The sequence below is a fragment of the Pseudophryne corroboree genome, chromosome 11, assembly GCF_028390025.1.
Source record: "Pseudophryne corroboree isolate aPseCor3 chromosome 11, aPseCor3.hap2, whole genome shotgun sequence".
NCBI classification, from domain to species: domain Eukaryota; kingdom Metazoa; phylum Chordata; class Amphibia; order Anura; family Myobatrachidae; genus Pseudophryne; species Pseudophryne corroboree.
Window position 1 is genome coordinate 299,442,038 of NC_086454.1, and position 27,774 is coordinate 299,469,811.

Consider the following 27,774-nt stretch of genomic DNA (forward strand, 5'->3'; position numbering starts at 1 on the left):
TTTGCGGGGGGGGGGGGGGCGGCACTGACATGCGGGGCGGGATAGCCCTGTGCTGGGCGTCCCCCCGCATGTTAGTGTGAATGATCGTAGCTGTCCTAAATTTAGCACAGCTATGATCATCTCGGAATGACCCCCCTGATTGGATTGATCCCTATGCAACGGCTAAATGGAACAAAGAGGATGTTTGTGTGTGTACGTACATAATGTGGAATTAAACATCAAGGGTGCAATGTATTAAGCCCCTACAGAGTAGTGAAGTTGCCCATAGCAACCAACAATCTTGTATCTAGCATTTATCAAGTACATAGTATAAAATGACAGGTAGTAGCTGATCGGCTGCTTTGGGCAACTTACTTAACTGCTTAGAACAGAGGTTCTCAAACGCGGTCCTCAAGGCACCCCAACGGTCCTGGTTTTAAGGTTATCCATGCTTGGCCACAGGTGGCCTAATTAGCCCCTCAGTCAATTTGATTTAACCATCTGTGCTGAGCCATGGATATACATGGATATACCTAAAACCTGGACTGTTGGGTGCCTTGAGGACTGCGTTTGAGAACCTCTGGTTTAGAAGGCTTTGATATATGTCCCCCTGAAATAGAAATCTACTATGCAGATCTTCTGTAAGTAATAGGCCATACACACTGGGTGATCATTCTCAAAGATATGAACGATCTCGTTCATTAATGAACGAGATACCGTTCATATCTTTGAGTGTGGAGGCACCAGTGATGAACGATGCGTGGCCCCGCGCTCGTTCATCGCTGGTGCCCCGTCGGCTGTACATGCAGGCCAATATGGACGATCTCGTCCATATTTGCCTGCACTTCAATGGAGCCGGGTGACGGGGGGAGTGAAGAAACTTCACCCCCACCCCGCCGTCGGGCAGCTCGGCGGCGGATCTTTATATGTGTAGGGCCCATAACTTTTTCTCTTACCATACCTCCCAACATGACCCTCTCCAGGAGGGACAAAATGCTCTGTTCCTGGACTTTTCTTTTAATGTATGATTGCTGGCACCTGTGTTGAACAGGTAAATGGATAAGCAAAGGCAGAACTCTGGGAGGCAACGGAGTCAACTGCCGCCGGGCTCTTGCTTTGAAGGGGGGCACTTCTCCGCCGGTTCTGTGTGTTCAGCGACATTAATCAATTAAGTTAATTGACAGCAGCCGGTAACTCTTCCGTAGCCGACTTCCCCACTAGTCACCACACCTTACAAATCACACCCTCTTTATTATAGATACACTGGAAGCAGACATCTTACTGATGAAGCTATTTGCCCCTATAAAGGAAGCATGAGAATTCTAACTATATGAAGTTATTTCTCTGACAATTACACGTAACTTCATATAGTTAGAATTCTCATACTTCCTATGCAAGAGCAAATATCTCCATCAGTAAGGTGCATGCTTCCAGTGTAATAGGTTGTGGGTTCTAATCCTGTATATGACACTTGCAAATTAATTGTCAGAGAAACAATCAGCAGTGTGAGTGACTGAGCAGATCTATGTAGTGTGTGGCTGGACCCCTACAAATATCTGCCCAGTTGCAACGGTTTTGTAGTAGCTTCATATAGTTAGAATCTGCAGGCTTGCTATATATATATATATATATATATATATATATATATGGGGGGGGTTGACCAATATTTTTCTTGCCTCCGGGCAACTGGGACAAACTTACGCCACTGTGGATAAGAAAGGTGTTTCCCCACAGGTGATGGCAATCATAAATTAAGAGGGAAGTCCAGAAGCAGAGCATTCTGGCCCTCCTGAAGAGGGTCATGTTGGGAGGTATGTCTTACACAAGTTTTAGGCCGGCCTTATCCATAAGTAAGAGCACCTGACTGCACCAGCTTTATACTGCGCTCTTGGTTAGAATAGATTTGCTTTTTTGATTGTAGTATGAGTTTGTCACTCACGTCTTTTATCTTCTCAGCTCTTGACTCAAAATATCTTATTAATGCCTTTAATGGCATGTTGCTTTAGTCCAGCACTGCATAACCCTAGGTGGTTTTGCTATTAGCAGATAGGGTTAAGAACTTTAAAAAAGAAAATGAAAAAAATGTAAGACAGAGATTACAACACATTGTAGAGAAAGCCCTTCTGGTGTCTACCATGTGTAATTCTGTCTTATAACGAGACCCACATCTCACATAAGTGGTCTCCGTTTCTGTGTTGTTACAGAGCAAGTGCAGGCAATCACAAGGAAAGATCAGAACAGGGTTACGCCATACAGCACCTCTAATTTCCATTTCAAAACTCATATCCCTATTTCTTACGCTCCTTTGCTCCCTGTGAGTTTAATTTCTTTTCCTCACCTTGTTCCCACCGATTCCTTTCTGCATCTCTTCAAAGGTTGCATAAAACTCTCCAATAAAATCATGTTTTCCACGGGAGTCATAATCCCAGACTAGGCACTGGAGGGAGAGAGAGAGGGGGAAGAGGGTTGTCCGTGAGATAAGGAGAGAAAGAAGAATCAGCAGAGAGGGATGGAGAGGGGATTTATACAGGGGGATAGAGAGAGACGATTTCTGCTTACCCTCAGTTTCCTTTTCTCCTCACAGCAGCACAGAGAACTCAGAGACACCTTAAATGGCTCCCACACTGGATTCAGGTTATTTTTAATGACCTGCGTGAAACAACATTTTACATACAGAACAAAACGCCTGATCCCTGTATTTCACTCACACAAGACCCTCTAACACTCACATCACTCACACAAGACCCTCTGACACTCACATCCTTTACACAAGACCCTCTGACACTCACATCACTCACACAAGACCCTCTGGCACTCACATCCTTTACACAAGACCCTCTGACACTCACATCACTCACACAAGACTCTCTAACACTCACATCACTCACACAAGACCCTCTGACACTCACATCCTTTACACAAGACCCTCTGACACTCACATCACTCACACAAGACTCTCTAACACTCACATCACTCACACAAGACCCTCTAACACTCACATCACTCATACAAGACCCTCTAACACTCACACAAGACCCTCTGGCACTCACATCCTTTACACAAGACCCTCTGATACTCGCATCACTCACACAAACCCTCTAACACTCACATCACTCGCACAAGACTCTCTAGCACTTACATCCTTTACACAAGACCTTCTGACACTCACATCACTCACACAATACCCTCTAACACTCACATCACTCACACAATACCCTCTGGCACTCACATCCTTTACACAAGACCCTCTAACACTCACATCACTCACACAAGACCCTCTAACACTCACATCACTCATACAAGACCCTCTAACACTCACACAAGACCCTCTGGCACTCACATCCTTTACACAAGACCCTCTGATACTCGCATCACTCACACAAACCCTCTAACACTCACATCACTCGCACAAGACTCTCTAGCACTTACATCCTTTACACAAGACCTTCTGACACTCACATCACTCACACAAGACCCTCTAACACTCACATCACTCACACAATACCCTCTGGCACTCACATCCTTTACACAAGACCCTCTAACACTCACATCACTCACACAAGACCCTCTAACACTCACATCACTCATACAAGACCCTCTAACACTCACACAAGACCCTCTGGCACTCACATCCTTTACACAAGACCCTCTGATACTCGCATCACTCACACAAACCCTCTAACACTCACATCACTCGCACAAGACTCTCTAGCACTTACATCCTTTACACAAGACCTTCTGACACTCACATCACTCACACAAGACCCTCTAACACTCACATCACTCACACAATACCCTCTGGCACTCACATCCTTTACACAAGACCCTCTAACACTCACATCACTCACACAAGACCCTCTGGCACTCAGATCCTTTACACAAGACCCTCTGACACTCACACAAGACCCTGTGACACTCACATCACTCACACAAGACTCGATCACACTCACATCACTCACACAAGACCCTGTGACACTCACAACACTCACAAAAGATGCCGTGGTATGCACTAGCTGTGCACACTGGCCCTCATTCCGACCCGATCGCACGCTGCACTTCTTCGCAGCGGTGTGATCGGGTATGGAATGCGCATTGTTGCCCGGCGACATCCGCCGCCGGGCAACGACGCTGATAGCAAAGAAAGCAGTCACAGAGACGACCGCAAGAAGATTGACAGCAAGAAGGCGTTCCGGGGCATCAACTGACCGTTTGAAGCCATTTTCAGGGAGTGGTAAGAAACGCAGGCGTGTCCAGGCGAACGGATGGTGGATGTCTGACATCAAAGCCGTGACCATCATCGCTGGATCCATCGCACAGGGTAAGTATGTCCAGGGCTGGTTTTGTTTTTGTTTCGCAGCCCTGCTATGCTAAAATACACTCCCCCATAGGCGGAGATTAGTTGATCGCACCAGCAGCAAAAAGTTTGGTGCGATCAACTCGGAATGAGGGCCACAATGCTCTGCTACCACATTTTCTAATAATAACGAAAATGATCAATAAAAACTGAAGTAATAGACACTTGCTCACATGTTCATAGCACATACTTACATACAATACTTACTCACAACATCTTACTCAATGGTTACCTCACATTGTAAAATTATATAATATAATAGTACTCAAACGTCTCTCACATTCATATACTAATATATAGCATCTAACACTCATACTGATCACACGTCTCTCACACTAATAATAAGAATTTACTCACCGGTAATTCTATTTCTCGTAGTCCGTAGTGGATGCTGGGAACTCCGTAAGGACCATGGGGAATAGCGGGCTCCGAAGGAGGCTGGGCACTCTAGAAAGATTTATGACTACCTGGTGTGCACTGGCTCCTCCCACTACGACCCTCCTCCAAGCCTCAGTTAGGACACTGTGCCCGGACGAGCTGACATAAAAAGGAAGGATTTAGAATCCCGGGTAAGACTCTTACCAGCCACACCAATCACACCGTACAACTCGTGATACTATATCCAGTTTGACAGTATGAAAACAACTGAGCCTCTCAACAGATGGCTCAACAATAACCCTTTAGTTAACAATAACTATTTACAAGTATTGCAGACAATCCGCACTTGGGATGGGCGCCCAGCATCCACTACGGACTACGAGAAATAGAATTACCGGTGAGTAAATTCTTATTTTCTCTGACGTCCTAGTGGATGCTGGGAACTCCGTAAGGACCATGGGGATTATACCAAAGCTCCCAAACGGGCGGGAGAGTGCGGATGACTCTGTAGCACCGAATGAGAGATCTCCAGGTCCTCCTCAGCCAGGGTATCAAATATGTAGAATTTTGCAAACGTGTTTGCCCCTGACCAAGTAGCTGCTCGGCAAAGTTGTAAAGCCGAGACCCCTCGGGCAGCCGCCCAAGATGAGCCCACCTTCCTTGTGGAATGGGCATTTACAGATTTTGGCTGTGGCAGGCCTGCCACAGAATGTGCAAGCTGAATTGTACTACAAATCCAGCGAGCAATAGACTGCTTAGAAGCAGGAGCACCCAGCTTGTTGGGTGCATACAGGATAAACAGCGAGTCAGATTTTCTGACTCCAGCCGTCCTGGAAACATATATTTTCAGGGCCCTGACAACGTCTAGCAACTTGGAGTCCTCCAATTCACTAGTAGCCGCCGGCACCACAATAGGCTGGTTCAGGTGAAACGCTGACACCACCTTAGGGAGAAATTGGGGACGAGTCCTCAATTCTGCCCTATCCATACGGAAAATCAGATAAGGGCTTTTACATGATAAAGCCGCCAATTCTGACACTCGCCTGGCTGAAGCCAAGGCCAATAACATGACCACTTTCCACGTGAGATATTTCAGATCCACGGTTTTTAGTGGCTCAAACCAATGTGATTTTAAGAAACTCAACATCACGTTGAGATCCCAAGGTGCCACAGGAGGCACAAACGGGGGCTGAATATGCAGCACTCCTTTCACAAATGTCTGAACTTCAGGTACTGAAGCTAGTTCTTTTTGAAAGAAAATCGACAGAGCCGAGATCTGTACTTTAATAGAGCCTAGTTTTAGGCCCATATTCACTCCTGCTTGCAGGAAATGCAGAAATCGACCTAGTTGAAATTCCTCTGTTGGGGCCTTTTTGGCCTCGCACCATGCAACATATTTCCGCCATATGCGGTGATAATGCTTTGCCGTAACATCTTTCCTGGCCTTAATAAGCGTAGGAATGACTTCTTCCGGAATACCCTTTTCCTTTAGGATCCGGTGTTCAACCGCCATGCCGTCAAACGCAGCCGCGGTAAGTCTTGGAACAGACAGGGCCCCTGCTGTAGCAGGTCCTGTCTGAGCGGTAGAGGCCACGGGTCCTCTGAGAGCATCTCTTGAAGTTCCGGGTACCACGCTCGTCTTGGCCAATCCGGAACCACGAGAATTGTGTTTACTCCTCGCTTTCTTATTATTCTCAATACCTTTGGTATGAGAGGCAGAGGAGGGAACACATAAACCGACTGGTACACCCACGGTGTCACTAGAGCGTCCACAGCTATCGCCTGAGGGTCCCTTGACCTGGCGCAATATCTTTTTAACTTTTTGTTGAGACGGGACGCCATCATGTCCACCTGTGGTTTTTCCCAACGGTTTACCAGCATCTGGAAGACTTCTGGATGAAGTCCCTACTCTCCCGGGTGGAGGTCGTGTCTGCTGAGGAAGTCTGCTTCCCAGTTGTCCACTCCCGGAATGAACACTGCTGACAGTGCTAGTACATGATTCTCCGCCCATCGGAGAATTCTTGTGGCTTCTGCCATCGCCATCCTGCTTCTTGTGCCGCCCTGTCGATTTACATGGGCGACTGCCGTGATGTTGTCTGACTGGATCAGCACCGGCTGGTGTAGGAGCAGGGATTTTGCTTGACTTAGGGCATTGTAGATGGCCCTTAGTTCCAGAATATTTATGTGAAGGGAAGTCTCCTGACTCGACCATAGTCCTTGGAAGTTTCTTCCCTGTGTGACTGCCCCCCAGCCTCGAAGGCTGGCATCCGTGGTCACCAGGACCCAGTCCTGTATGCCGAACCTGCGGCCCTCTAGAAGATGGGCACTCTGCAGCCACCACAGTAGAGACACCCTGGTCCTTGGAGACAGGGTTATTAAGCGATGCATCTGAAGATGCGATCCGGACCACTGGTCCAACAGGTCCCACTGAAAGATTCTGGCATGGAACCTGCCGAAGGGAATTGCTTCGTAAGAAGCCACCATCTTTCCCAGGACCCGCGTGCAGCGATGCACTGATACCTGTTTTGGTTTCAGGAGGTCTCTGACTAGAGATGACAACTCCCTGGCTTTCTCCTCCGGGAGAAACACTTTCTTCTGGACTGTATCCAGAATCATACCCAGGAACAGTAGCCGTGTCGTCGGAACCAGCTGTGACTTTGGGATATTCAGAATCCAGCCGTGCTGGTGCAGCACCTCCTGAGATAGTGCTACTCCCACCAACAACTGTTCCTTGGACCTCGCTTTTATTAGGAGATCGTCCAAGTACGGGATAATTAAAACTCCCTTTTTTCGAAGGAGTATCATCATTTCCGCCATAACCTTGGTAAATACCCTCGGTGCCGTGGACAGTCCAAACGGCAGCGTCTGGAATTGGTAATGGCAATCCTGTACCACAAATCTGAGGTACTCCTGGTGAGGATGGTAAATGGGGACATGCAAGTAAGCATCCTTGATGTCCAGGGATACCATGTAATCCCCCTCGTCCAGGCTTGCAATAACCGCCCTGAGCGATTCCATCTTGAACTTGAATTTTTTTATGTATGTGTTCAAGGATTTCAAATTTAAAATGGGTCTCACCGAACCGTCCGGTTTCGGTACCACAAATAGTGTGGAATAGTAAACCCGGCCTTGTTGAAGTAGGGGTACCTTGATTATCACCTGCTGGGAATACAGCCTGTGAAATTGCCGCTAGCACCGCCTCCCTGTCTGAGGGAGCAATCGGCAAGGCAGATTTTAGGAACCGGTGGGGTGGAGACGCCTCGAATTCCAGTTTGTACCCCTGAGATACTATTTGAAGGATCCAGGGATCCACCCGTGAGCGAGCCCACTGATCGCTGAAATTCTTGAGGCGGCCCCCCACCGTACCTGGCTCCGCCTGTGGAGCCCCACCGTCATGCGGCGGACTTGGAAGAAGAAGCGGGGGAGGACTTTTGCTCCTGGGAACCTGCTGTTTGTTGCAGCCTTTTTCCCCTACCTCTGCCTCTGGACAGAAAAGACCCGCCTTTTCCACGCCTGTTTTTCTGGGTCCGAAAGGACTGAACCTGATAAAACGGCGCCTTCTTAGGCTGTGAGGGGACATGGGGTAAAAATGCTGACTTCCCAGACGTTGCTGTGGAAACTAGGTCCGAGAGACCATCCCCAAATAATTCCTCACCCTTATATGGCAACACTTCCATGTGCCTTTTAGAATCTGCATCTCCTGTCCACTGGCGAGTCCATAAGCCTCTCCTAGCAGAAATGGACAATGCACTTACTTTAGATGCCAGTCGGCAGATTTCCCTCTGTGCATCTCTCATATATAAGACTGAGTCTTTTATATGGTCTATGGTTAACAGGATCGTGTCTCTGTCTAATGTGTCAATATTTTCTGACAGTTTATCTGACCACGCAGCGGCAGCACTGCACATCCAAGCTGACGCAATAGCTGACCTAAGTATAATGCCTGAGTGTGTATATACAGACTTCAGGATCGCCTCCTGCTTTCTATCAGCAGGTTCCTTGAGGGCGGCTGTATCCGGAGACGGTAGTGCCACCTTTTTAGACAAACGTGTGAGCGCTTTATCCACCCTAGGAGGTGTTTCCCAACGTGACCTATCCTCTGGCGGGAAAGGGAACGCCATTAGTACCTTCTTAGGAATTACCAATTTTTTTATCAGGGAAAGCCCACGCTTCTTCACACACTTCATTTAATTCATCTGATGGGGGAAAACCTACGGGTAGTTTTTTCTCTCCAAACATAATACCCTTTTTAGTGGTACCTGTATTTATATCAGAAATGTGTAACACCTCTTTCATTGCCTCAATCATGCAGTGAATGGCCTTAGTGGGCATCAGGTTAGACTCGTCGTCGACACTGGTGTCAGTATCAGTGTCGACATCTGGGTCTGCGGTCTGAGGTAGCGGGCGTTTTAGAGCCCCTGATGACCTGTGCGACGCCTGGACAGGCACGAGCTGAGAAGTCGGCTGTCCCACATTTGGCATGTCGTCAAATTTCTTATGTAAGGAGTCTATACGTGCACTCATTTCTTTCCATAAGTTCAACCACTCAGGTGTCTGCCCCGCAGGGGGTGACATCCCTTCTAAAGGCATCTGCTCCGCCTCCACATCATTATCCTCATCAAACATGTCGACACAGCCGTACCGACACACCGCACACACACAAGGAATGCTCCAACTGAGGACAGGACCCACAAAAGCCCTTTGGGGGGACAGAGTGAGAGTATGCCAGCACACACCAGAGCGCTATATAATGCAGGGACTAACTGAGTTATGTCCCCTATAGCTGCTTTTTCTATATAATTTATACTGCGCCTAAATTTAGTGCCCCCCCTCTCTGTTTTTACCCTTTTCTGTAGTGTAGACTGCAGGGGAGAGCCAGGGAGCTTCCTTCCAGCGGATCTGTGAAGGAGAAATGGTGCCAGTGTGCTGTGCCGCGGACTATTCTCCCGCTTTTTTCTATATTTTGGCAGGGGTATTTTCCACATATATAGCCTCTGGGGCTATATATTGTGGTATTTTTGCCAGCCAAGGTGTTATTATTGCTTCTCAGTGCGCCCCCCCCCAGCGCCCTGCACCCTCAGTGACCGGAGTGTGAAGTGTGTGTGAGGAGCAATGGCGCACAGCTGCAGTGCTGTGCGCTACCTTGGTGAAGACTGATGTCTTCTGCCGCCGATTTTCCGGACCTCTTCTTGCTTCTGGCTCTGTAAGGGGGACGGCGGCGCGGCTCCGGGACCGAACACCAAGGACTGGGCCTGCGGTCGATCCCTCTGGAGCTAATGGTGTCCAGTAGCCTAAGAAGCCCAATACGGCTGCAAGCAGGCGAGTTCGCTTCTTCTCCCCTTAGTCCCTCGCTGCAGTGAGCCTGTTGCCAGCAGGTCTCACTGAAAATAAAAAACCTAAATCTATACTTTCTTTCTAAGGGCTCAGGAGAGCCCCTAGTGTGCATCCAACCTCGGCCGGGCACAAAATCTAACTGAGGCTTGGAGGAGGGTCATAGTGGGAGGAGCCAGTGCACACCAGGTAGTCATAAATCTTTCTAAAGTGCCCAGCCTCCTTCGGAGCCCGCTATTCCCCATGGTCCCTACGGAGTTCCCAGCATCCACTAGGACGTCAGAGAAATACTGATATATAGCATCTAACACTCATACTGATCACACATCTCTCACACTAATATTAGGATTTTAATTACCTACCAGTAAATCCTTTTCTCGTAGTCCGTAGAGGATGCTGGGGTCCACATTAGTACCATGGGGTATAGACGGGTCCACCAGGAGCCATGGGCACTTTAAGAGTTTAACATTGTAGGATGCCCATCCTACCCTCTATGCCCATCCTACCAGACTCAGTCTAGAAACTGTGCCCGAGGAGACGGACATACTTCGAGAGAAGGAAATACACAGGTAGTGGTGAGATTCACACCAGCTCACACATAACAAGGCAAACTAAGCAAACCAGCTTGAACAAGTCAGCGACAGCTGAACAACAGTACTTAAACAAGTAACAATGCAGCACTTAACCAAGTAACAAGGCCGTACTGAACTTAAGTAATTTTCTCTGACGTCCTAGTGGATGCTGGGAACTCCGTAAGGACCATGGGGAATAGACGGGCTCCGCAGGAGACTGGGCACTCTAAAAGAAAGATTAGGTACTATCTGGTGTGCACTGGCTCCTCCCACTATGACCCTCCTCCAGACCTCAGTTAGATTTCTGTGCCCGGCCGAGCTGGATGCACACTAGGGGCTCTCCTGAGCTCCTAGAAAGAAAGTTTATTTTAGGTTTTTTATTTTACAGTGAGACCTGCTGGCAACAGGCTCACTGCATCGAGGGACTAAGGGGAGAAGAAGCGAACCTACCTGCTTGCAGCTAGCTTGGGCTTCTTAGGCTACTGGACACCATTAGCTCCAGAGGGATCGACCGCATGGAACTGGCCTTGGTGTTCGTTCCCGGAGCAGCGCCGCCGTCCCCCTTACAGAGCCAGAAGCAAGAAGAGGTCCGGAAAATCGGCGGCAGAAGACTTCGGTCTTCACCAAGGTAGCGCACAGCACTGCAGCTGTGCGCCATTGCTCCTCATGCACACTTCACACTCCGGTCACTGAGGGTGCAGGGCGCTGGGGGGGGCGCCCTGAGGGCAATATATGACACCTTGGCTGGCAAATCTACATCATATATAGTCCTAGAGGCTATATAGATGTAAAATTACCCCTGCCAGTATTCCAGAAAAAGCGGGAGAAAGTCAGTTGAAAAAGGGGCGGGGCTTCTCCCTCAGCACACTGGCGCCATTTTCTCTTCACAGTGTAGCTGGAAGACAGCTCTCCAGGCTCTCCCCTGTAGTTTTCAGGCTCAAAGGGTTAAAAAGAGAGGGGGGGCACAAAATTTAGGCGCAATATTGTATATACAAGCAGCTATTGGGAAAAATTCACTCAATATAGTGTTAATCCCAAAATTATATAGCGCTCTGGTGTGTGCTGGCATACTCTCTCTCTGTCTCCCCAAAGGGCTGTGTGGGGTCCTGTCCTCAGTCAGAGCATTCCCTGTGTGTGTGTGCGGTGTGTCGGTACGGCTGTGTCGACACGTTTGATGAGGAGGCTTATGTGATGGCAGAGCAGATGCCGATAAATGTGATGTCGCCCCCTGTGGGGCCGACACCAGAGTGGATGGATAGGTGGAAGGTATAAACCGACAGTGTCAACTCCTTACATAAAAGGCTGGATGACGTAACAGCTGTGGGACAGCCGGCTTCTCAGCCCGCGCCTGCCCAGGCGTCTCAAAGGCCATCAGGGGCTCAAAAACGCCCGCTCCCTCAGATGGCAGACACGGATGTCGACACGGAGTCTGACTCCAGTGTCGACGAGGTTGAGACATATACACAATCCACTAGGAACATCCGTTACATGATCCCGGCAATAAAAAATGTGTTACACATTTCTGACATTAACCCAAGTACCACTAAAAAAGGGTTTTATGTTTGGGGAGAAAAAGCAGGCAGTGTTTTGTTCCCCCATCAAATGAGTGAATGAAGTGTGAAAAAGCGTGGGTTCCCCCGATAAGAAACTGGTAATTTCTAAAAAGTTACTGATGGCGTACCCTTTCCCGCCAGAGGATAAGTTACGCTGGGAGATATCCCCTAGGGTGGATAAGGCGCTCACACGTTTGTCAAAAAAGGTGGCACTGCCGTCTTAGGATACGGCCACTTTGAAGGTACCTGCTGATAAAAAGCAGGAGGCTATCCTGAAGTCTGTATTTACACACTCAGGTACTAGACTGAGACCTGCAGATAGTGCTGCTGCAGCGTGGTCTGTAACCCTGTCAAACAGGGATACTATTTTGCGAACATAAGACGTCGTCTTATATATGAGGGATGCACAGAGGGATATTTTGCCGGCTGGCATACAGAATTAATGCAATGTCCATTCTGTCAGGAGGGTATTAGAGACCCGACACTGGACAGGTGATGCTGACTTTAAAAGGCACATAGAGCCTTATAAGGGTGAGGAATTGTTTGGGGATGGTCTCTGGGACCTCGTATCCACAGCAACAGCTGGGAAGAAAAAATTTTACCTCAGGTTTCCTCACAGCCTAAGAAAGCACTGTATTATCAGGTACAGTCCTTTCGGCTTCAGAAAAGCAAGCGGGTCAAAGGCGCTTCCTTTCTGCACAGAGACGAGGGAAGAGGGAAAAAGCTGCACCAGTCAGCCAGTTCCCAGAATCAAAATTCTTCCCCCGCTTCCTCTGAGTCCACCACATGACGCGGGGGCTCCACAGGCGTAGCCAGGTACGGTGGGGGGCCGCCTCAAAAATTTCAGCGATCAGTGGGCTCGCTCACAGGTGGATCCCTGGATCCTTAAGTAGTATCTCAGGGGTACAAGCTGGAATTCGATGCGTCTCCCCCCCCCCGCCGTTTCCTCAAATCTGCCTTGCCGACAACTCCCTCAGGCAGGGAGGCTGTGCTAGAGGCAATTCACAAGCTGTATTCCCAGCAGGTGATAGTCAAGGTGCCCCTACTTCAACAAGGACGGGGTTACTATTCCACACTGTTTGTGGTACCGAAACCGGACGGTTCGGTGAGACCCATTTTAAATTTGAAATCCTTGAACACATACATAAAAAAATTCAAGTTCAAGATGGAATCGCTCAGGGCGGTTATTGCAAGCCTGGAGGAGGGGGATTACATGGTATCGCTGGACATCAAGGATGCTTACCTACATGTCCCCATTTACCATCCTCACCAGGAGTACCTCAGATTTGTGGTACAGGATTGCCATTACCAATTCCAAACACTGCCGTTTGGACTGTCCACGGCACCGAGGGTCTTTACCAAGGTAATGGCAGAAATGATGATACTCCTTCGAAAAAAGGGAGTTTTAATTAACCCGTACTTGGACGATCTCCTTATAAAGGCGAGGTCCAAGGAGCAGTTGTTGGTCGGAGTAGCACTATCTCGGGAAGTGCTACAACAGCACGGATGGATTCTATACATTCCAAAGTCACAGCTGGTTCCTACCACACGCCTACTGTTCCTGGGGATGGTTCTGGACACAGAACAGAAAAAAGTGTTTCTCCCGCAGGAGAAAGCCAAGGAGCTGTCATCTCTAGTCAGAGACCTCCTGAAACCAAAACAGGTATCGGTGCATCACTGCACACGAGTCCTGGGAAAAATGGTAGCTTCTTACGAAGCAAAATTCCATTCGGCAGGTTCCATGCAAGAACCTTTCAGTGGGACCTCTTGGACAAGTGGTCGGGATCGCATCTTCAGATGCATCGGCTGATAACCCTGTCTCCAAGGACCAGGGTATCTCTACTGTGGTGGCTGCAGAGTGCTCATCTTCAAGAGGGCCGCAGATTCGGCATACAGGACTGGGTCCTGGTAACCACGGATGCCAGCCTTCGAGGCTGGGGGGCAGTCACACAGGGAAGAAATTTCCAAGGACTTTGGTCAAGTCAGGAGTCGTCCCTACACATAAATATTTTGGAACTGAGGGCCATTTACAATGCCCTAAGTCTGGCAAGGCCTCTGCTTCAAAACCAGCCGGTACTGATCCAATCAGACAACATCACGGCAGTCGCCCATGTAAACCGACAGGGCGGCACAAGAAGCAAGATGGCGATGGCAGAAGCCACAAGGATTCTCCGATGGGCGGAAAATCACGTCTTAGCACTGTCAGCAGTGTTCATTTCGGGAGTGGACAACTGGGAAGCAGACTTCCTCAGCAGACACGACCTACACCCGGGAGAGTGGGGACTTCATCCAGAAGTCTTCCAACTGTTGGTAAACCGTTGGGAAAGGCCACAGGTGGACATGATGGCGTCCCGCCTAAACAAAAAACTAGATATTGCGCCAGGTCAAGGGACCCTCAGGCAATAGCTGTGGACGCTCTAGTGACACCGTGGGTGTACCAGTCGGTTTATGTATTCCCTCCTCTGCCTCTCATACCAAAGGTACTGAGAATAATAAGAAAACGAGGAGTAAGAACGATACTCGTGTTTCCGGATGGGCCAAGAAGAGCTTGGTACCCAGAACTTCAAGAAATGATATCAGAGGACCCATGGCCTCTACCGCTCAGACAGGATCTGCTACAGCAGGGGCCCTGTCTGTTCCAAGACTTACCGTGGCTGCGTTTGACGGCATGGCGGTTGAATTCCGGATCCTAAAGGAAAAGGGCATTCCGGAAGAAGTCATTCCTACGCTGATAAAAGCCAGGAAAGAAGTAACCGCAAACCATTATCACCGTATTTGGCGAAAATATGTTGCGTGGTGTGAGGCCAGGAAGGCCCCAACAGAGGAATTTCAGCTGGGTCGTTTTCTGCACTTCCTACAATCAGGGGTGACTATGGGCCTAAAATTGGGTTCCATTAAGGTCCAGATTTCGGCTCTGTCGATTTTCTTCCAGAAAGAACTGGCTTCACTGCCTGGAGTTCAGACATTTGTAAAGGGAGTGCTACATATTCAGCCCCCTTTTGTGCCTCCTGTGGCACCTTGGGATCTCAACGTGGTGTTGAGTTTCTTAAAATCACATTGGTTTGAGCCACTTAAAACTGTGGATTTGAAATATCTCACGTGGAAAGTGGTCATGTTATTGGCCTTGGCTTCGGCCAGGCATGTGTCAGAATTGGCGGCTTTGTCATGTAAAAGCCCTTATCTGATTTTCCATATGGATAGGGCAGAATTGAGGACTCGTCCTCAGTTTCTCCCTAAGGTGGTATCAGCTTTTCACTTGAACCAACCTATTGTAGTGCCTGCGGCTACTAGGGACTTGGAAGATTCCAAGTTACTGGACGTAGTCAGGGCCTTAAAAATTTATATTTCCAGGACGGCTGGAGTCAGGAAAACTGACTCGCTTTTTATCCTGTAGGCACCCAACAAAATAGGTGCTCCTGCTTCTAAGCAGACTATTGCTCGCTGAATTTGTAGCACAATTCAGCTGGAGCATTCTGCGGCTGGATTGCCGCATCCTAAATCAGTAAAAGCCCATTCCACGAGGAAAGTGGGCTCATCTTGGGCGGCTGCCCGAGGAGTCTCGGCTTTACAATTTTGCCGAGCTGCAACTTGGTCAGGGGCAAACACGTTTGCTAAATTCTACAAAATTGATATCCTGGCTGAGGAGGACCTTGAGTTCTCTCATTCGGTGCTGCAGAGTCATCCGCACTCTCCCGCCCGTTTGGGAGCTTTGGTATAATCCCCATGGTCCTTACGGAGTTCCCAGCATCCACTAGGACGTCAGAGAAAATAAGATTTTACTCACCGGTAAATCTATTTCTCGTAGTCCGTAGTGGATGCTGGGCGCCCATCCCAAGTGCGGATTGTCTGCAATACTTGTATGTAGTTATTGCCTAACTAAGGGTTATTGTTGAGCCATCTGTTGAGAGGCTCAGTTATATTTCATACTGTTAACTGGGTATAGTATCACAAGTTATACGGTGTGATTGGTGTGGCTGGTATGAGTCTTACCCGGGATTCAAAATCCTTCCTTATTGTGTCAGCTCTTCCGGGCACAGTATCCTAACTGAGGTCTGGAGGAGGGTCATAGTGGGAGGAGCCAGTGCACACCAGATAGTACCTAATCTTTCTTTTAGAGTGCCCAGTCTCCTGCGGAGCCCGTCTATTCCCCATGGTCCTTACGGAGTTCCCAGCATCCACTACGGACTACGAGAAATAGATTTACCGGTGAGTAAAATCTTATTTATAGCAGGAGAACGAAGTGCTGGGCGGGCGCCCAGCATCCTCTATGGACTACGAGAAAAGGATTTACCGGTAGGTAATTAAAATCCTATTTTCTCTTAAGTCCTAGAGGATGCAGCCGCCCAAGAAGAACCCACCTTACAAGTAGAGTGGGCTTTAACAGATTTAGGACACGGCAATCCTGTCGTAGAATAAGCATGCTGGATAGTGAACCTGATCCAGTGAGAAATCGTTTGCATAGAAGCAGGACACCCAATCTTATTTGGACCATATAGGACAAACAGAGAGTCCGATTTTCTGTGACGAGAAGTTCTCTTCACATAAATCTTCAAAGCCCTCACAACATCCAAGGACGTTTAGGTAATTGAAGAGTCAGTATCCACTGGCACCACAATAGGTTGGCTGATATGAAAAGCCGACACAACCTTAGGAAGAAACTGCTGACGCGTCCAGAGCTCAGCTCTATCTTCATGGAAACTTAAGTATGGGCTCTTGTAAGACAAAGCCCCCAGTTCAGACACACGCCTAGCAGATGCCAATGCCAACAGTGTGACCGCCTTCCAAGTGAGAAACGTGACCTCAACCTCTTGAAGAGGCTCGAACCAATCCGACTGCAGGAACTGCATCACCGCGTTAAGATCCCAAGGTGCCGTAGGAGGCACAAAGGGAGGCTGGATGTGCAGGACCCCTTTCAAGAAAGTCTGAACCTAAGGGAGGGAAGCCAATTGTTTCTGGAAGAAAATGGACAAGGCCGAAATCTGGACCTTTATGGAGCCCAAATGAAGGCCCACATCCACACCCGCTTGCAGGAAGAGGAGAAACCGCCCAAGTTGAAACTCCAAGTTGAAACTCCACCGTAAGAAACTTCTTGGATTCACACCAAGACACATATTTTTTCCAAATGCGATGGTAATGTTTAGACGTTACTCCTTTCCTAGCCTGGATCAGGGTAGGAATAACCTTGTTCGGAATGCCTTTCTGAGCTAAGATCAGGCGTTCAACCTCCATGCCGTCAAACATAGCCGCGGTAAGTCTTGATAAGAGAACAGCCCCTGTTGTAGAAGGTCCTCTCGAAGAGGAAGAGGCCTCGGATCTTCCAGCAGTAACTCCAGAAGATCCGCGTACCAAGCTCGTCTTGGCCAGTCTGGAGCAATGAGAATCGCCTGAACTCTTGTTCTTTTTATAAGTTTTAGAATCTTTGGGATGAGTGGAAGTGGAGGAAACACATACACCGACTAGAAGATCCACGGAGTTCCCACTTCTTGTGGGTCTCTTGACCTGGAACAGTACCTGTGAAGCTTCTTGTAGAGGCGGGAGTCCATCATGTCTATTTGAGGGACGCCCCAAAGACTTGTCACCTCTGCGAACACCTCGGGGTGGAGTCCCCACTCTCCTGGATGGAGATCATGCCTACTGAGGAAGTTCGCTTCCCAGTTGTCCACTCCCGGAATGAAGATTGTTGACAGCGCCATCGCGTGCTTTTCTGCCCAGAGGAGGATCTTTGATACCTCTGCCACTGCAGCTCTGCTCTTTGTTAGGCCTTGTCGGTTTATGTAGGCCACCGTCGTTACATTGTCCAACTGCACCTGAATGGCCTGATCTTGCAGAAGATGTGCCGCTTGTAGAAGGCTGTTGTACACTGCCCTTAGTTCCAGAATGTTTATTGGAAGGATGGATTCCAGACTCTACCACCTTCCTTGGAAGTTTTCCCCTTGGGTGACCGCGCCCCAGCCTCTGAAACTTGCATCCGTGGTTAGAAGGATCCAGCTCTAAATCCCGAACCTGCGATCCTCAAGAAGGTGAGGCATATACAGCCAGAGGAGTGAAATCCTGGCTTTTGGCGACAGATTAATTCTCTGGTGCATGTGTAGGTGAGATCCCAACCACTTGTCCAGGAGATCCAGTTGGAAAGACTGTGCATGAAATCTTCTGTACTGTAGAGCCTCGTAGGAGGCCACCATCTTCCCCAGAAGGTGAATGCACTGATGAACCGATACCCGGGCAGGCTTCAAGACCTCCCGGACCATTTTCTGTATCACCAACGCTTTCTCTACCGGTAGAAATACCCTCTGCACTTCCGTGTCGAGGATCATCCCTAGGAAAGACAATCTCCTTGTTGGCTCCAAATGTGACTTTGGAAGATTCAGGATCCACCCATGATCCCTGAGTAGTCGAGTTGTGAGAACAATGGACTGTAACAATTTCTCTCTGGACGACGCTTTTATCAGCAGATCATCCAGATATGGAATTATGTTCACTCACTACTTGCGGAGGAGTAGCATCATCTCTGTCATTACCTTGGTGAACACCCTCGGTGCCGTGGATAGGCCGAATGGCAGCGCCTGGAACTGATAGTGACGGTCCAACAGAGCAAATCTGAGATACGCTTGGTGTGGCGGCCAAATTGGAATATGAAAGTACGGATCCTTTATACCCAGTGATACCAGGAATTCCCCCTCCTCCAGATCGAATATCACTGCCCTCAGAGATTCCATCTTGAACTTGAATTCCCTCAAATAAAGATTTAACGATTTGAGGTTCAATATTGGTCTGACTGAACTGTCCGGTTTCGGTACCACGAATAGGTTGGAGTAAAAACCCTTGTTTGCCAGATGAGGTGGAACTGGAACAATGACATTTGCCTTTTCCAATTTTTAAATGGCTTCCTGTAGGATAGTCCTATCTGTCAGCAAAGGTGGTAAGCCCAATTTGAAGAATCTGTGAGGTGGGAGTTCATGAAACTACAGTCTGTACCTCGGGGATACAATATCTTGCCCCCAGGGGTCCAGGCCTGAGGAAACCCAGATCTGACTGAAATTTCGCAGTCGAGCTCCAACCTGTCCGATCTCCAGGCTGGGAGGTCCACCGTCATGCTGAGGATTTTGAGGAATCAGAAGCTGGCTTCTGTTCCTGGGAACCTGCTGTCGGTGCAGGTTTTCTGGATTTTCCCCGACCACTTCTGAAGAAGGTGGAAGAGGCTTTGGACTTCTTAACCTTTGCGGTCCAAAAGGACTGCATCGTAGACATGGAAAAGTACTTCTATGCCGTCAGAGTGGCTGAAAGTGGGAAGGTTGACTTACCCGTGGTTGCCATGGAGATCCACGCATCCAAAGCCTCCCCAAATAGAGCCTGACCTATGAAGGGTAGGTTCTCCACACTCTTCTTGGATTCAGCATCCACAGACCATTGGCGCAGCCAGAGTCCCCTGCGTACCGAGACAGCCATGGATGACGTCCGTGCATTCAGATTACCAAGGTCCTTCATGGCCTCCACCATTAAACCTGCAGAGTCCTGTATGTTACGTAAAAACATTTCAATGTAACTTTTGTCCATAGTATCTAAATCCTCTAGTAACGTGCCTGACCACTTTACTGTTGCTTTAGAAATCCATGCACAAGCGATAGTGGGCCTTAGTGCCACTCCTGACGCAGTGTATATGGCTTTGAGCGTAGTCTCAATCTTGCAGTCTGCCGGCTCTTTCAAAGCGGTAGACCCGGGGATAGGTAAATCCACCTTTTTAGACAATCTAGATACAGAAGCATCTACAATAGGGGGGTTTCCCACTTTTTCCTATCCTCTTCAAGGAAAGGAAAGGCAACAAGAACCCTCTTTGGGATCTGGAATTTTTTCTCCGGGTTTTCCCAGGATTTGTCAAATAATGTTTCTTATTGTCAGTAAAATAAGCCTCCTCGACCTGTTCAGGAATTTTGTCAGTAATGTGTAAAACGTCCCATATAGCCTCAATCATGAGCTTAGCAAGGGATGCCTTCCCCCTCAGTATATCCCCATCACCGTCCCCTGTATCAGAGTCGGTATCCATGTCGACTTGCATTATTTGGGCAAGAGCACGCTTTTGGAGGCATATACCAGGGGATTTAGATGAGGTAGTGGGAGCTGAATACGACAAAACCTCTACAGATTGTTTTAAAACCTGTGTTTCAGTCTCATAATGAGCTATCCTAGATGAAATCTGGGATATCATCCCCTTAATAGAAGCCACCCACTGGGGTTCGGATTCAGAAGGCTGGGACAGTATACTGCATTCCTGAGTACATGGAATAGACTCCTCTGGAGAAGATACATACTCTGCAGCACAAGACACAGAGTCCCTGGACATTGTAATGTGAGATATATAACACACATACACACACACACACACACACACACACACACACACACACACACACACACACACAGGAAAATGTCAGACACAGTTCCTCCCAAGTACCTTCAGAGTTCAGGAGCCAGAACACACGGCCCCCAGTAAGCAGTTATAATAATAAGAGCCTGGCGCTGGCTGAGAAACCTTCATAGATTACTCAGTTAATGTTGTAATTAAAACTCTCACCCCCCCACCCCCTTCTACACCTCCTGGTACCGTACAGGATAGCTGGAGTGATGTGGAGGGTCAGCGCTCCCTGTCAGCGTGTCTGTGTTTGATCGGCATGGAGAAAATGGCGCTGAAGAGTGCTGGATCCGCTCTGAGGAGAAGCTCCGCCCCCTTGTAATGGCGCGTCTTCCCGCACTTTTAAATCTTTATACTGGCCTGAGGTAATAAACGCTGGCAGTAGACAGAGTCCCTGAAAGCTAGTATCCAGTTTGTAGGGGATAGCGCTGGCTCAGGGCGACCCTCACAGCGCCGCACTGTCTGCCTCTGAGCCCTCCGGAGCGCAGCGTCAGCGCTACGCTCCTACCCTGATGCCGCCATTCTCACCGGCTCCCCGCTTGTCGGGTCACCGGAGTCCTACTCACCACTGCGACCTTCTGGCTCTGTTAGGGGGGTGGCGGCATGTTGCGGGAGCGAGTGGTCGCCTCGGGGGCTTGCGATCATCACCCTCAGGAGCTCAGTGTCCTGTCAGCGGAGATAGTGGCCATTAACCTCAAGGGTTGGACACTACTCCCCCCCCTAAGTTCCACGAAGCAGGGAGGCTGTTGCAAGCAGCCTCCCTGTGTCTAACATCTCTTAAAAAAATAATAAAACCAGAAAAGCTCTAGGAGCTCCCCTAGCTGTGACCGGCTCCTCCGGGCACATTTTCTAAACTGAGTCTCGTATGAGGGGCATAGAGGGAGGAGCCAGCCCACACTGTTAAACTCTTAAAGTGCCCTTGGCTCCTGGTGGACCCATCTATACCCCATGGTACTAATGTGGACCCCAGCATCCTCTAGGACGTAAGAGAAATACTGATATACAGCATCTAACACTCACACTGATCACACGTCTCTCACACTCATACTAATATATAGCATCTAACACTCATACTGATCACGTCTCTCACACTCATATACTGATATACAGCATCTAACACTCACACTGATCACACGTCTCTTACACTCATACTGATATATAGCATCTAACACTCATACTGATCACGTCTCTCACACTCATATACTGATATACAGCATCTAACACTCACACTGATCACACGTCTCTTACACTCATACTGATATATAGCATCTAACACTCATACTGATCACGTCTCTCACACTCATATACTGATATACAGCATCTAACACTCACACTGATCACACGTCTCTTACACTCATACTGATATATAGCATCTAACACTCATACTGATCACACATCTCTCACACTCAATTGATGCTCAGTTGTATATAATCTTACTCAACCTCACACTCAAATACTGCTCACATGTACTACTAACACATATCCACATCTCACAAAACCAGATCAGTAATATCCCGCAATGTGCTTTGCTTCGCTCCCCCACACTGCCCTCTCTCATAACCCCCCTATCCCCCCTTCATTCCTTTCCTACTGTATATTACCTCTGTCCTGTACACCAGCTGCTCGCTTTGGTCATCATTCACTCTGTAGATTTCCAGAAATGGATCGGATTTGCTAAATAGGTCCTAATGCAGAAAGGTGACTGGTTAATGTGCGCTCACATTTCTACTATCTTATTACGGTATACAGAAACTATAAGGGTCGGACTGGCCCACAGGGTCCAGGGGAAATTCCTGCCTAAGGGCGCCACCCCCTCCTATAATGTCAGGTTCCAGACCGTGCACTAGAATTATACATTGTTACTGTATTACACGGTCAGTATCTGGTAGAACAGATGCATGGATGAACATTGGTGCTTGGTCTGTTTCTATAGAAATTGCACCAAGCTTCACCCTCCTGCCAATGAAATTTAGCGGTTGGGTTACAGAGCGAATGTTTTCTTGTGTCAATTCAGTTAGGAGCGAGGGGAGTCAATGGCAATAAAGCGCAAGCATAGGCAGCTACACTCGGGGCCCGATATCGCCCCACACTGGTGGATTTATTTAGGCACAAAAAATCCATGAGTCCGACGGCAAGGTAAGTGCGGCTTTGGCTTATCCCCATGATTACTCACAGGCATGTCTTGGTCACGGGATCGGTATGAAATATCTACAATCAAAATCCCAAATTTTACTCTAGTGGAAATTGTCTGCTCAGGTATAGAATAGTAATATTATACTGTCATATACCTCTGTATAAGAACATTATTCTGGTGTAAATATTGTACTGTATATCTCCATATAAGGACATGACTCTCCCGATGCATAACCTAGTCCTGAGGCTGCTCCTCCACCCCCCTGCCTCATGCCGTGAACATCTCAGCTTTACTTGCATACTACCATCAGGCTACCTCCCGCTTGCTTGCACCTCTTGTCATCTGTCTGTCGCCCCTCCCCACTAGATTGTCAGCTCTTCAGAGCAGGGCCCTCTTTCCTCTTGTTATCTAAGCCCTCGTCTCGACACATTTCACTCGCAGATCTCCCCTACTCAACGACCATCTTTACCTGCTCTTTCTCCTGCTGGTAAAGGTTCATCTCCATCTATGGCCGCCAGCCTCTAGTAGTACGCTGCTCACTCACTCCTTACATCTTAGCTGTATTATGTCTTGAGAATTGTGGTGCTCTTTGTTACCTGTACTCTATTTCTGTTATTTATTTACTGTAATGCTAAATTGTCTCCCTGTACTGTCCTTTGTACGGCGCTGCGAAACACTGGTGGCGCCTTATAAATAAAATGTAATAATAATAATGACTCTAGTGGAAGATGTCTGCTCAGGTATAAATATTGTACTGTATATCTCCATATAAGGACATGACTCTAGTGGAAGATGTCTGCTCAGGTATAAATATTGTACTGTATATCTCCATATAAGGACATGACTCTAGTGGAAGATGTATGCTCAGGTATAGAGTAGTAATATTATACTGCAATATACGGTACCTCCATATAAGGTCATTTCAGTGGAAGATGTATGCTCGGGTATAGAGTAGTAGTAATATTATACTGCCATATACCTCCGTGTAAGGACATGACTCTAGTGGAAGATGTCTGCTCAGGTATAAATATTGTACTGTATATCTCCATATAAGGACATGACTCTAGTGGAAGATGTATGCTCAGGTATAGAGTAGTAATATTATACTGCAATATACGGTACCTCCATATAAGGTCATTTCAGTGGAAGATGTATGCTCGGGTATAGAGTAGTAGTAATATTATACTGCCATATACCTCCGTGTAAGGACATGACTCTAGTGGAGGATGTCTGCTCAGGTATAAATATTGTACTGTATATCTCCATATAAGGACATGACTCTAGTGGAAGATGTCTGCTCAGGTATAAATATTGTACTGTATATCTCCATATAAGGACATGACTCTAGTGGAAGATGTCTGCTCAGGTATTAATATTGAACTGTATATCTCCATATAAGGACATGACTCTAGTGGAAGATGTATGCTCAGGTATAAATATTGTACTGTATATCTCCATATAAGGACATGACTCTAGTGGAAGATGTACAGTATGCTCAGGTATAGAGTAGTAATATTATACTGCAATATACGGTACCTCCATATAAGGTCATTTCAGTGGAAGATGTATGCTCGGGTATAGAGTAGTAGTAATATTATACTGCCATATACCTCCGTGTAAGGACATGACTCTAGTGGAAGCTGTATACTCAGGTATAGTGTAGTAATATTGTTCTGTATACTGTATCTCCATATAAGCCCATTGGTATAGTTATGGAACATGTCAGCTAGGCATATGCTATCCTATATCTTCTCCGATAAGTGAGATCTCTATGTCCGTCTCCAGAAGGGAGGCTGTGCCCTATGTCTGTCACCTTGTCATCCAGTTTCCGGGCGCAGAAGGCCAGTTCCACATATCCATTATTTCCAGATATCTCTTCAGAAATTACCTGTGGGAAGGGGGGAATCATGTAATAAACCTCCAACAGTGCCTACCCCTGACCCAAGCCTGACCACCTGCCATTCACACCGTAACCAAAATACATTCTAGAGGAAATTGCAAACGTAAAATAGTTGTGAAACATGCAAGGTGTGCATTCTGTTATGTATCATGTCTGCTTTAGTGTGAAATGGTTCCTACACTGTGACAATACCGTGTACTGAGCACTGTTGAGAAAGATGGAGAATTGATGATCACCTACAGTAGGTACACACTTTTACAATCATACTTGAGATGTGATTCTTCTTCCAATTCCACTTACTGTACTTTTAAAGTCCAGATGAACATACAGATCCATACATACGCACCATTACAATCTACCCTGCGATCTGTTGTACTCAGTTGGTGAAACCATCTGCTGAAAAGATAGTGATTGGCAGACATACAGGCCAGCATGACTGACGGTGCGTAGTGCGTACACACTTCATTGTACCATTGCGTTGCTGAAATCTTAGCACGCCAATAAAATCAGATCATCAGATTGGATTCCTTGAGACCATACATGATCGCCAGTGCATACACACTAAAGGTTGGAATCTTATGATCTGTCTTCTTGTATACAGTAGGTGTGTGTCCAGCATAACTGTTAGTTAATAGTGCACAGTTTACATGTACTAAACCGAGGGAATAAAAGTACAGGAGCTTCATAGCTGAGTGAGATAATAAAATGAGTAAGAAAACCAACCAGAAAGATAAGGCAGCAGCCATTAGGACTCCCGGCTCAGGCATCTGGCATGCACTACTTTGCCAGGTGACCTGTCCTGACGGGTAAGTATTCATGCATACGGGTGGTAGTCATGTGACTGCCGGTCGGCTGACCGACAGTCACATGACCTCCTCCGTGAGCCCGACGGCTCACTATCCCGATGGTCGGCATGCCGACCAACAGGGACTATTTCCACAGTCACATGACCTCCTCCGTGAGCCCGACGGCTCACTATCCCGATGGTCGGCATGCCGACCAACAGGGACTATTTCCACTTGTGGGTGTCCACAACACCCATAGAGTGGGAATAGAACCCGTGGCGACCGCAGGTCGCCACCGAGCCCGCAGCGTGGCGAGCGCAGCGAGCCCGCAAGGGGCTTGCTGCACTCGCCCCTCCCCGCCGGGATCCCGGCGTCGGTATGCTGCCGGGATCCCGGCGTCGGTAAGGTGACCGGCGGTCAGGAGACCGCCGGTCACCCGTACTACACCCATGCATACACATACGAATAAGGAATAAGTAAATATCACTACTGCTCACCGTTATGGCGGATTTTCCAGCATATTTTCCGTATTTCAAGAACAGGCCTTTGGTGATTCTTTTCTGTGCAACAATCTGACAAGAGAAAAAGAGGACAGCTGGAGAAAGAGTAACTGACCGGTGTGTCAATGAGGACAGTCATTCAGATGGATGAACTGATGGAGGGATGGAAACAGGTCTGTACAAGTCCACATTATCCTGCTAATGTCATCATCATCATTACCGGAGAGACGGTACACCAAGTTATACATAAAAACAAGTCACTGGTTGATGGAGAAGGTGCAGGCGTCATAGATAGGGTAGAACAGGTCCTTCTTATGAGATCTACAACCTATGCTGAGACAACAGGAGCTGGAGGGATGGAACGGCTTTAGACATACTGGGGGTCATTCAGGTGTGGTTACACTTGCGTCCATCGTAGCAAAGTACCTGTTGTCTCAGTACATGCGCATGTGCAGGATCCATTCTGTGCATGAACAAACAGGTCCTACGGCACAGGACGCAGGCTGGCATCAGACTATCATTGATTGACAGACTGATGCCGTTTCAGTAGCGGGGAGGGGGCAGTGACAGGCTCTGTTTAGGGGGTGGGAAAAGGCTAGGGATTTCCGATGTTTAGGGGGTGGGAAGAGGCTAGGAATCTCCAATGCAGGATGGAGTTTCATGGGTTCAGCGATGGACAGCTTGCATGGCACCATAGGTGCCACAAGCCGCCCGATGGTGGGTTCTATGATCCGATGCAGCATCCTAGGATGCAGGTTGGATTACTACTGAAGCAGGAGGTGTCTTCATGTAATAGACGCCTCCTGCTACATTACCATACAGAGCTATCACTTCCAAACACATCTGAATCACCCCCACTGGGCTGCAAGTAGTGTTCTGACATCAAATGGAGATGGTGGAGAGAAGGATGGACACACTGGATAATAAAGAAGGAGGGGAGATAGAATTGGGGGTAATCTGCATAGAGTACTGGAAGAGCACTTTAGTTAATCACAAGACGCGCTATAAAGAGAATTAATTATGGGGCAAGAAAAGGACGTGAATTTAAAAATTACTTAAAAAAATAAAAGTAGTTTTTTAAAATTGACTCTGGAGACAATGGATACCCTCAAATAATAGGAAACTTTGCCATAACGCATGCATATGGAAATCTAGTGGAACATTCTAGAACAAGCAACTATTCTAGGTGTCCACTTGTAGAATGTTCTCCCTCTGTGTATAAGTGAACACCCACTAACAGTTGGTAGTTGAGCTGTTCACAATATCTAATGTGTTTTTCTTGTTTCTCGCTCATGTATCTAAAAAATTAGAGCCAGTCTAGCAAAACCGATGTCATCTTCGGAATCAGGACCACAATGTTACCCCAAAATTGCTTTAATATGATTGCCAATAAAATGAGTATTGATCAGTTTAATGAAATCTAGGAGATGAACCAGAAAATTGCAGTATATTAAGGCCAAGGGAGTGTAGGGTTGACAGTAAAGAGAGTGAGGAAAGACCAACTCTCTCGCTTACGTGCGAAGTGGGAGGTCGACCTGGGCCCGATGGATGAGGAGGAATAGGAACTTGCTATGGCATACCCACGTGCCGTTACCAATCTCTTAGGTTTCAGCAGATTCAGTTTTTCATATTTCATAGGACTTATATGACACCAGTTCAACTTGCTGGGTTTGTCGGTGGGCGCTCTGACGCCTGCCCTAAATCCCCAATCGCCCGGGGTACTTTCTGACATCTTGTATGAGCATGCCCTATTATACAGTCCTTTTGGTCGGTTCTGGAAAATACTGGGATACCCCTGAGAGTATTAACCGCTAAATTATGTGTTCTTGGGATGGTGGCCTCTGATTCCCTGTCCAGGTGGGAGGAATTATACGGTCATAA

At 47.7% G+C, this 27,774-nt stretch overlaps 1 protein-coding gene across 2 annotated transcripts in view; it reads right to left on the reverse strand.

Annotated features, from left to right (window-relative positions):
* LOC134969515 (copine-7-like) overlaps positions 1–27,774 on the reverse strand; it is a 600,833-nt gene that overhangs the window by 76,149 nt on the left and 496,910 nt on the right. For both annotated transcript variants that reach the window (XM_063945515.1, XM_063945514.1), the window contains 5 exons: positions 25,891–25,965; positions 24,522–24,596; positions 22,176–22,259; positions 2,539–2,628; positions 2,318–2,416 (listed from right to left, as the gene is read on the reverse strand). In XM_063945515.1, coding sequence (XP_063801585.1) covers positions 2,318–2,416; positions 2,539–2,628; positions 22,176–22,259; positions 24,522–24,596; positions 25,891–25,965 — 423 coding nt within the window. The remainder of the gene's footprint in view (positions 1–2,317; positions 2,417–2,538; positions 2,629–22,175; positions 22,260–24,521; positions 24,597–25,890; positions 25,966–27,774) is intronic.